Consider the following 11,009-nt stretch of genomic DNA (forward strand, 5'->3'; position numbering starts at 1 on the left):
TTTTTCTGACCTACTGATCGCAACTGTACAAGAAATTAATTCGTGGGGAAGCAAAGTCACAAAAATTGGCTAAAGTCATCCTAGTTCAATGCTAATCAATTAAAACTTTCATATTAGGGAAAAAAAGCTTCTTGATCAGAGAGTTTAAGTTTTTTTAAGATTCTTCAAAATAATTTCTTACTTTTTGTTTTTTATTGATTTTCCTATAAAACCTAAGTTATTGTTTATTTGTTGTTTTTTTAATGATTATCAACAAACTCTTGTGGTTTATCAAAGGAGTTTATTGAGAAAACTCCTTCGATAAACCACAAGAGTTCTAGAAAACCTCACCGAGTGTTTTAAGCATTTTCAGTGGTTTTTTAGGTCTTTATAAATCGAAACATTTGTGCTCAAAAAGTTTCTATTAGAGACTATCTGATTATACACATAACAATGATTATAAAAAGAACTTGGCTGTTTTGTAACAATGAATCTTTTCCCAAAAAATCTATCATCTTCAAAAAAAGTTGAAATTGAACTTCAAATCCTATTGAGCGACCAATAACTCAATTATTATTGTTATTATTATTTTTATTCAATAAGGCAATTAATATTAATTATAATCCATAAGGCAATTAATATTAATTACAATCAATAAGGCAAATAATAATATTAATTGCCTTATTGATTTTTGTATATAAAAAAAAGTCATTTATAATCATTGATAAAGTTATTATTAACATAAATATTTCAATAATTCTATTTTACAAACAGATGAAATAAACTTTTATTTTCCGTTAGCAAAAAAAGCTTGAAGAGTTTTAAAACTTATTTTAACTTTCAGGAATGATATAGTTTCTTATGAAATAACAACAACATCAAATCCAACATTGATAAATGTTCAATTACAAAGGTTGACTATGTTGAACTTCAGTGCTTACGTCAGATACGCTGGTGTGATCAATAGTACCTTTAATGATACCTGTTGTCTTTGATAAACATTGTCCAGCACCCATAAACCAAAAATGATGACCTTGCACTTTTGAACCATAGTTAGCACCAAAACTTCCATCCACTGTGACTGGAACTTCAAAAAATACTTTTTCCTTTTTCATCATACCAACCATTCTTACAGCAACTCTCGAACGTGGAGGGACTGTTACTTGGACTTGTGATGTTAAAGACTTCTCAACGGAATTAAAGCCTGAGTTCTCCGTTGTCACAGAAAAGGAAAAATCTCCGCCTGTTTTGTAAGTTCCTTCAACGCCGAACTCGGAAGACATTTTTACTCCAGTTTCTGTACTTGTCGACCAATTTGTTGAATCAGACCAATTGCCAATAACACTGATGGTCAACGTTATTGGCGTATCGCCATTGTTTACTCCAGTTGATGACCCAAGTATCGCTTCCATCGGTTCAGATAATTCTTGCGATGTGATTGTAGTCCCACCAGTTCTTTTGTAACAGTAGTGACCATACTGCTCAGTAATTGCAGGTTTCAATGCATTAAAGTAGGTTTCGTGGTTTAAAGAAATGCCGTCAGGTACTTTACCATAGGCCTTTGTAAAAGCATTTCGTACGGAGTCTGGACTACTTTCCAGCCAAGTAAGATCACCAAAGGTTAGAAGTTCTTTAGTCATTGTTGAAGTCGTGCGAGTGCTTGCAATCATTTTTGTTGAGTTTTCTCTCTCTTTTATACGGTTTTAAAGGTAATTAGTGTAGTTCATTTCCGTTGAGTCTAAATAAAGCAACAGGAAATACTTAAATTAAATTCAAACAAAAAGAGAACAGGAAAAACTGGAAACTATTATTATTATATTCATATTTTACATCATTTTTAAGAAACATTTTTATAAAATTAAAACTCTATAGAACTAGTTTTAATGAAAGCTTTCACAAGTTGTGGGCCAGCATTTTTATAATCCTGTTAAATTTCTGTAGTCTTTTAAAATATTATTTAACAAGTTTTAAATCAAGTTACAATCTTGATTTATGTGAAGTGTGAAAAAAAGATAATTACAATAGTCTTTAAAGTTAACAAATCACATGGGATTTATACAAATAACATGAGTTAAATTTAGAATGGTAATCCTAGTTCTCTATTGATTTAAAAGGTCTTAATGAAAGCTATTAATGTGAGGTATTGATATATGTATAGATAAGGCAGAGAAACGTTTGTTACAAAATTTTATTAAAAGATTTTTTAAAAAAAAATCTAGGACCAGCTTTTAGGAAATCAAATCAGTATTAGTGTTACGATAATGTTTGAAATTAGCTTTCAATTAGCTTGCTTTTATTCCGCACTTGTACATGCCCTGGTTTCAAACCACATCAAAGTCTACTATAAGAATAAACTCAATCTTCTTTATAGTTCAAAATAGTTACCTTATGCTTTTTTGTGTACTTAATGTACTACTTGAAATAAGATTAAATGCAAAAAAAACAATAAACCAAGCGTTTCTTGAGTTAACGAAGAAAAGGTAATAATATAAAAACAGGGCTCAATATAAAATGATCTTCCATATTAAGGCCGGCTTAAAAAAGCAATAAAGTAACAGAAAATAAGGATGATAATAAGGATGGCTCCATGAGGTATGAAGGATGACTCCATGAGGTCTGATGAATAGCCTTAGAGACACTAACAGAGAAATAGCAAGGTGATTATCAATTTATGAGAATTACGCTAGAACTTAAAAAACAGATGGCATCCAATGTCATTCAGAACTGATATGGTCAAAAAAAACAACCACGCAGCGCGATAACAGTCTTATATTTCGTTAAGTGACAGTCAATCCAAGTTTTAGTTGAACTTATCATAACCTTCAATGAAATCGGTGAAAAGTTTCTTCAATTACTGTGCAAAAAAAAAGTGATTGCTTATAATAAAAAAAAAAAGTAGGTAGGGGAATTTTAAATACTTGTGTTAAGTAGTTTTGAGAATTCATTTTCCTTAACAATTTACTTTGTTAGTGTTTTCGATAATGTTTTAAAATATTAGACAACAAAATTAAAAGTTTATTTTAAAACATCTTTTTTTGAAAATAAAAATTCGAAAAAATGGAAATAAAGAAATAATAACCAAAAATTTGTAATAAAGGAAAAAATTTTTGGTTTTCATGGCTTTTTGGTTTCACTTTAAATAAGCTTTAAATAAAAAAAAAAGCAACATCAATTATAAACTTTTTGTATTCAAGCCACTGTATACATCTTCTAAATTTTACAGGCCGCTGTATGCATCTTCTAAATTTTATAGGCCACTGTATATATTTTCTAAACTTTACAAGCCACTGTATATATTTTCTAATTTTTGCAAGGAATCCAAATTTCGAATTAAAAAAAAGCAAAGAAAGCTACAAGTCATAACTTCGCTTTGAGAGTTTTTTTTTTAAAAAGACAAAACTGATATAATTGCTATACAAAGTCATTCGTTAATAAATATAGCTAATGTTAAATGTAATTAAAAACAATTAAAACAACTGTCATTAAACTTGTAAGGAGTTTGATAGCTGTAGAAGATGTCATGATAGCTGTAGATGATACGTCAGATAGAATAAAGTTAATATTATTTTTATTTACGGAATTCAGATGTTTGATACTAGAATAAAATTTGTATGGTCACTCAGTTTAAAGGTCAATCAACTGCCTACCATTTAATATATATATATACTAATTAAGGCATCTTCTTATACTGTATCTTCTTATACTTCAGTGGATTGAACTCAGTAACATGAAATCCTTTTGGAGTTATCTTCATTAGAAATCTTTGAAACACTTCACTTTGAAGTTTTTATTAAAAATCGAATGCTAACTCAAATAGTTAGTTGCTAGTTTACGTTTTTGTATTTTACCATTGACATTTTTACCATCGACATTTTTTACTACAGAATAAATTCAACCTGCGAGGAAAACATAGGCCAAAATTCGAAAAAATATAAAATGTCGACTTTATACCATTTTTAAAAAAACTCTTTAAATGATATTCTCACTCTCTTTGTTCTTTTTAAATACGAAATTCGGACTCCTTGTAAAGTTTCGAAGATATATAATAAATATAACATCAAAAAAATACAAATATATTATACATAATGTATAAATACATATACATTATATATATGTATTTGTGTTCTGTTTTTTTTTCCTTTCTGGAAGGCAGAAAAGGACAATTATTTCAAATAAAACGTAAACTATGATTATAATGGGAAACATTTTATTTGTCTCGAGGACTGCTAGGATTTATGGCTTCAAACTTTGTAATTGGTTATAGTTAAAGTAATACGGTAAGTACACAAAATTTTAGAGCTGGAAAGGTCATGGTTTAAGTATTTAGGTGGTTTTGTACCAATGAAATTATTCAAACAAAAGCTCGAATATAAAAAATGATATGTACTTTCTAAGTCGTTTTTCAAAAGAATTCAGAAAATTGATAAAATTGATTGTTTTATTGCTCGACAACATGAGAACCAAAACATGCTTTCGTTTATGATTTTTTAAAAAATTTTCTATCGAGAGATACTTAAAAAGCAGTATTTCTTATTGCTATTTATTATAAAGCATATAAATTTTTAATTACAAAAAAAAGGATTTTTATCAAGTCCAATTGGTGATTGCATCCATTGAATAGCCTGTTGAACGGTTACAAAGAATACATCATTTAGTTTCGTTACGTCATTTATAAACCTAACGAGAGCTAAAGATATATATAAAAACAGTATATGAGTCTTGAAGCTCAAATTTTAAACCCATTGTAAATAAATAATAAATTCTTAATAATTATAAAACATTTAAGTTTTTTACCATTTTTTCTATACGTTGCATTATCAAACCAGAATGAATCTCCGAATATTGGGAAAGGCTGCTTGTTATCCTCGTAATGAAGCTTAAAGTTCCTCATGATCAATTGATAAACACTTTCTTCTACACCTGAGTCTTCGCATTCACTAACCATTGATCCAAATGCAAGGCCTGCATCATCACACTGCCATGTGACTAATGGTACTTCCCACAATCCAGGATAGGAATCTATGATATAACTCTTGAGTTCAACTTCTTTATGATAATAAAAAGTAAATTAAAGTTTAACTTTTAAAACTTAAAAGTTGTTTAAATGTTTCACTACTTTTTTTTTAAGAACTTGTTTCATAGTTTATAAATAATAATAGATGAATAGATGATAAAATAGTAGATGATAATAAATTATAGATAAAATAGTAGATAATAATGTAAATAGATGTACTAACTTATCGGGCAGTTTGTCATGTAACATCCTAAGGGTGGTAAGTAATCCAAAGTGTATGGCCACCATCTTATTCCTGGAAAAGTACCCAAAGAACTGTCATACAAGAAATTATTTTCAGCTAACAACCGAAACGTATTTTCTGTGTTTCCAAGGAATGGATTTCTCCATCCTCGAGTGGTTACTCCAGCTGCCTCCTGGATAGTTTTCATTTGTTCGACAATCTCAAATTCTAGGTCTTTGTAGGTCGCCTATAAAATTAAATTAAAAAACTAACCGTGTATTCTTTTATCATCGATGCTTTACGTAACAAATATAACATACATTATTGCTCCACCAATCAGCAGGGAATCGGTGAGATACAGAGTGATCGGCTACCTCGTGGCCTAAATTTAAAATAGCATCAGATAATTGAAAGATCATTATATTTAAACCAAGTTGTGAAAAAATATAAATACTAAGTTCTTTTACCATGCTCGTGTAGAGTTTTGACCAAACTATAATTTGTATTATCTCCAGATACAAAAAACGTTGCTTTAATTGGACAACCGTTGAAGTTGGTTCCGTTTAATATATCGTTATACACCCTAAACTTTTCTTCCGTAATTCCATCGTCAATTGTAAGCAAGATAATTTGAGGAGTGTTATTTCTTGATAAGCCACTCGGGATATCTGTCCCTGCGCATCTACACATTGGTAGGTGACAAATTAAACCTTCACACAGTTTTGCTGGAGCTAAATATTGCAACATTGTAAATTCACAGTCAAAAAAATATAAGAAAAAAAACATCTACTTTGGTTGAAAGCAATTGAAAAATTAATTTAAAAAACTCAATACCAGATAAGTTTTTTTCTATGGGTGCTTGCGATGATGCATTAGTTGCTGGCTCCAAAGTAGGTTCAAGAAAAGAGGCTAAAAAAATTTATTTCTCAGTAGTGACGAATAAAAGAGAAAAATACTTTTTTATGTTTTATATTCTTGACCCCTTTCAAAAAAATCATCTTAGACCTAGTGAGACAAGCAAGTCCATTTAGGATAGATAACTTCTACGCGTTCACAACATCGCAAGAAAATTTAAAAAAAAAGCATATAAAATATAAAGAAGATTTAGTTTGAAACTATTAGTATAGTAGCTAACCGTGGCGAATGCGTTTCAAAACCAAATCTCTTCTGATTAACTTTGCAGGAATGAGGTTTATTAAGCAAAGAAAAAATATTGTTAGAAGTTGTTCTCTCATCTACAGAAAATAACAAAATAAAAAGGTTATAAGGAAAGGTATTTAAATTTATTGAGAACACATAAAAAAAGTAAAATGCCATATTGATGTCGATTTTTTAATACGAACTCACCTTTCTTTTAATAGATTCTTCTCTTTATTTGTATTTGTCGTTTCTCTTTATCGGCTGATTCTACAGTCTTCTAGAAGCTAGATTTCTAAAATACTTTGAGAACTTATACAGAATTGAACGGAAGTCTTGCAGATCTAATATGATTATATCTTTGGATAATTGGGCAACTGTAAAATGAAAATAAATCGTTAACGTGAGGAAGTTTTCATTTATTAGGCAAAGCTTACTAAATACTTCAATGAAAAATAGTGACTCAACATTTTTGTCTAAAAAATTTGGCAAAATAGATGTAGCAAATTACTTCCCAGTCTTCTTAAGCGACACATCGAAGAGTATTTAATAATGATCATCAACATCATTTTAAAAGTGGTTGGAACAAAAAATTATTTACAAGTGCGTTAAGTAGACTTAACACTGCGTTTTAAGGACATTTTTAGTTACTAGATCTATCAAAAAATTTTTGATCGTCAATTTATTTTGAAAAATTCGGTCTACTGAAAGGATTTGAGTAGTAATTAAAGATTTTTTATTCAGGCAAAAACTTTTAAATAATGTTGTTAACTGTCAATTCCATGCATGATTACCAGGGAAGTTAGTAAAAAAGTATAATGGGGTCTATTTATTACGGAAGGTAATTTTACATAAATTTAATAAAATTATAATGCCAACTACCAAATTGATTTGGATGACACAAGCAGTAACAGTATAATGATATACAAGCAGGAAAAGATGACTTTCTGTTATTTAAATGAATTGAACTCTCTTTAGGAGCTGCACATTAGATCTGTTTGACAATATCGCTGTAGGAGATAGATTATGCAAACAATTGCTGCGAGCTTCAATATATTTTTCCTGCCAGAAAATAACTGTTCTTCAAAGCAACAATTTGTCATGCTATCTACATTGGTTACATCTTTACACTTGTTATGATTGGCTAAACATCATTTCGATGTTATCTCTTAAAGTATTTCCTTGTTCCAATGACGTTTCTGTCTCAAAATTATGCCAGATTCCGTAGTTTATACATTAACCTTTGGTCTAAGTTAACTTTTATAACTTAACTTGAAATCTGCAATTTGTGGGTATTTTTCATAAGAACTCAAAAGCATTGCAAGTTATTGTTAAAAATAAATTAAGAAATAGTGTATTTTGTTGAGAATTCTCATTAAAACCCTCATATTGATCAATAATTCGTTTAGTTTCTTAACTTAGATTTCTGAGGGTTACTATCAGGGTTAGAATTTTTCTCAACTCAAACTTTGACCAATTCAAAATCTGAAAAAAATAACCCTAACCCCCGCGTTTAGTAACTTAAAAACCTGGCAAAATAGCTTTGCATTTAAATGCCGGATTTTAACACTTTGTTTCTAATAATTTATTTTTTTGAAAATTCACTTTAAAAAGAAAAAGATGAATACCTTGATGTCGATATTGAACTCAGTGCTTTTACTACTGAAAAACTCTTTACTAGTCTAATTACAAGATGAATACTGTCAATGTTATCTGTACAGTTCGATGTAAATACTGGAATCTTGTGGTAAGATCATCTTTGTTAAAGCAGAAAGAAACCAAGAAACGAAGAATAAAAAGAAAAAGAAAAAGTGTTTGCTACTTTTTTACAAAGAAAAAAAAAGAAAAAAAACTATAGAATAAAAACTTAACATTTTAAAAAATAATTACAAAAAAGAAATATTTTGCATTTTTTTGTATAAGGATATTAGTTTTTACAGAAGTCGAAAAATATATTTCAGGTTTTTTATTTAAAACAAATAAAAGCTACAACGTTTTTTTACGAGAAAAACATTAATTATGTCCAGTAAAAACGTTGATTTTTATGTCCTGTATAATAAAATTAGAATATCTTTCGCTCTTCAGAATTTAAAATAAAAAATCTAAGAAAAACTAGTTTTGATATAATTAATCGAGCCTAGCTTTTCTTATAAAATTTACATTGATCAGCAGATTAAATATTCTGGCCATGGTTGAATTCATATTGCTGGTCATATTGAAGTCACATTCACATGGTTGAAATCTTAACAAATGTCAATCAATGAGCTATTTTTACTCAGACAATTTAGTCCAAAAAGATAATTTAGTATGATTTAAAACTCTAGTTTTAGGCGATACTAAATTGTCCTTGTGGAATAAATCAGTCATTATTCTTCTTTAGTTGTTAAAAAATTACAAATGTAATCATTGACCAGTAATCTTGTGCATAGAATATAAAAAAGGTTAATGAAATATAAATTAATGAGAAGACTGTGCTATCATTCTAGCTTTCATTTTTAAAAATGTTATAACATTGACATCAAGATCAATTTCATTAATGATCAAATGTCCAACAAAATAGCTTGATTGATATGAAAAGATCGATTTTTTAGAATAATTAAAACACAAGCATTCTTTTTACCATTCTCTAAAGTGTAAAATTAATATAAAGAGCTGTTCTATTTATATAAAGTTTTATACTGACTACTGTATTTTTATATTTGTTTGTTTCAAGAACCGGAAATATTATTTCGTTCCAAAGTTCTTGCAGCAATAAGAATATGTTTTTTATGGGACACAGGACTATAAGCTGAGGAAATATGAGACTGATAAAAATTATCTTTCTTTTTTTGAAGAAAAGCCTTTGATAAACAAAATTAGCAATCAATCACATGTTCCTTTGGTTGACGATAAATTATTGGCATTGAAGGTCAGCTACCATTCTACCATTTTCTGAAGTTGGTGGAGTAAAAAATGCTGCAGTGGTCCTAAGTTTTATCATGGTCACCAAGTTACGAATTTTTGTATCGTTGTTTGACAAATTCTCCTGCTTGGAGAAATAAAAGTTACATTTGACTGAATTTGATTTTAGAAATAATTTAAGAATTAATATCAAAAGTTTAATATTTTTAACTAAAACTTTTTATATTGTGTAACTCATACAATATAAAAAGTTCTAATCAAAAATATTAAATATTTTATTAAATGATATTTAATGTAGACCTTGAAGGGCCTTTACTGGTATTCTTCGCCTTAAACTTTGAATTGTAGTTAGCGCCAAAGTTTCCATCTATTTTAAATAGAACTTCAAAATAAACGTGTTCTTTTTTGTTAATACCAACCATTCTTACAGCAGCCATTCTTACAGCAACCATTCTTACTGCAACCATTCTTACAGCAACCATTCTTCCAGCAGTCGTTCTTAAAGCAACCTTGAAATGTGAAACTGTTGCTTGGACTTCTAATGCTGTAGACATCTCCAGTTAGTAAGAATTAAACTGTTCGTACTGAAATAGAACATTCTCGACAAAAATAGCATTCGGCTGTTCAGTTCACTCCAGCACTTTAATTGTAGTGTCTCCAGTCCTCCTGTAGCAGTAGTGGCTAAACTGTTTCGTCATCCCAGGTGTCATTGCATTTTACTTTAAGAAATACCATGAAGAATAAAAAGCACGTTATATATAAATAATAATCATATAAGTATTAATTTGATCCTTATCAAAATTGGGGAACTCAACAAGAAATCAGTTTGATATAAAAGAAAAAGAAGTTCTTTCAGAAAAACCACACTTAATCAACATAAAATAATTCTATAGATTTTCTATAGATTTTCTAATTTGCTGAATCCTATGGAATTATAATTTTATTCATATTAAGGCTCGAATTCAATGGAATGTATTGGTTCCTAGCGTCTTTTATGTCTATTTTTTAAACGGTCGTCTTAGCACACTTGAGCCGAAAAAAAAAGTATAATTTCATCTAGACATGTTTAATATGTTTGACTATTCCTAAAAATAACCAAGCATCGTTTTCTATTAAAAAAACGTGATTTCAACTATGATCTACTAAAGTTAGTAGAACATGTCTCACTCATGGATGAAATTATTTTTTTACAACCCCATGCCTACTAAACTTTAGTAGGTCATGGGGTTATAAAAAAATAATTTCATCCATGGCCTGCTAAACTTTAAAAGGGCATGTTTTACCCACTTTTGTTTTGGTCGCTCACAAATACAGAGCAAGTAAGCATAGGTGAACTTTAAATCTTAAAAAATATGCAGGGTTGACAATTTTTTTCGTGATATATTAAAATGCAAAATATCTATCAGAAAATGGCGAAAAACTTGTCTGTCAAGTTTTTTTTATGTTATTTTAATAATAAATACTGGCTTAATTATTTTTTTGCTAAAAAAAAAAGTGAATTGTTCATTTGGGATTTTTTACTCAACAAATTAACTTTATGGGAAGTATGAACATTTATTTATAGTGTGCATGACTATTTCTTTTTATTATAGAAACTAATTTGACGCTGTATTAAAGAGAAAAAGCTGTTTATTAATTACATTAATTGGACTGATTTTTAATTTATATTTTTATAAAGCGCAAATGGACTATGATAGTATTTTTAATGAAATTTTTCAGTGGCAATACAAACATACTTTGATTTATGTTTTTACT

General features: G+C 28.9%; 1 protein-coding gene and 1 pseudogene across 2 annotated transcripts; both read right to left on the reverse strand.

Moving 5' to 3' along the window:
• Positions 1–690: 690 nt before the first annotated feature.
• LOC145184739 (hydralysin pseudogene) lies at positions 691–1,713 on the reverse strand (annotated as a pseudogene). Its single transcript, XR_016454598.1, has one exon. The product of XR_016454598.1 is annotated as a hydralysin pseudogene (transcript).
• A 2,790-nt stretch (positions 1,714–4,503) lies between these two features.
• LOC145184754 (chitin deacetylase 8-like) lies at positions 4,504–7,555 on the reverse strand. The gene is made up of 8 exons (XM_090093747.1): positions 6,564–7,555; positions 6,352–6,451; positions 6,051–6,125; positions 5,684–5,947; positions 5,537–5,598; positions 5,217–5,463; positions 4,774–4,998; positions 4,504–4,666 (listed from the first exon to the last, which is right to left on the reverse strand). Exons 2-8 carry the CDS (start codon positions 6,449–6,451, stop codon positions 4,542–4,544), a joined length of 1,098 nt encoding a protein of 365 aa, XP_089949873.1. The 5' UTR covers positions 6,564–7,555; the 3' UTR covers positions 4,504–4,541.
• Positions 7,556–11,009: the final 3,454 nt, after the last annotated feature.

The sequence above is a fragment of the Hydra viridissima genome, unplaced genomic scaffold (genome assembly GCF_058129835.1).
Source record: "Hydra viridissima isolate aposymbiotic clone 2 unplaced genomic scaffold, HvirCarnegie_v1 scaffold_7, whole genome shotgun sequence".
NCBI classification, from domain to species: Eukaryota; Metazoa; Cnidaria; class Hydrozoa; order Anthoathecata; family Hydridae; genus Hydra; species Hydra viridissima.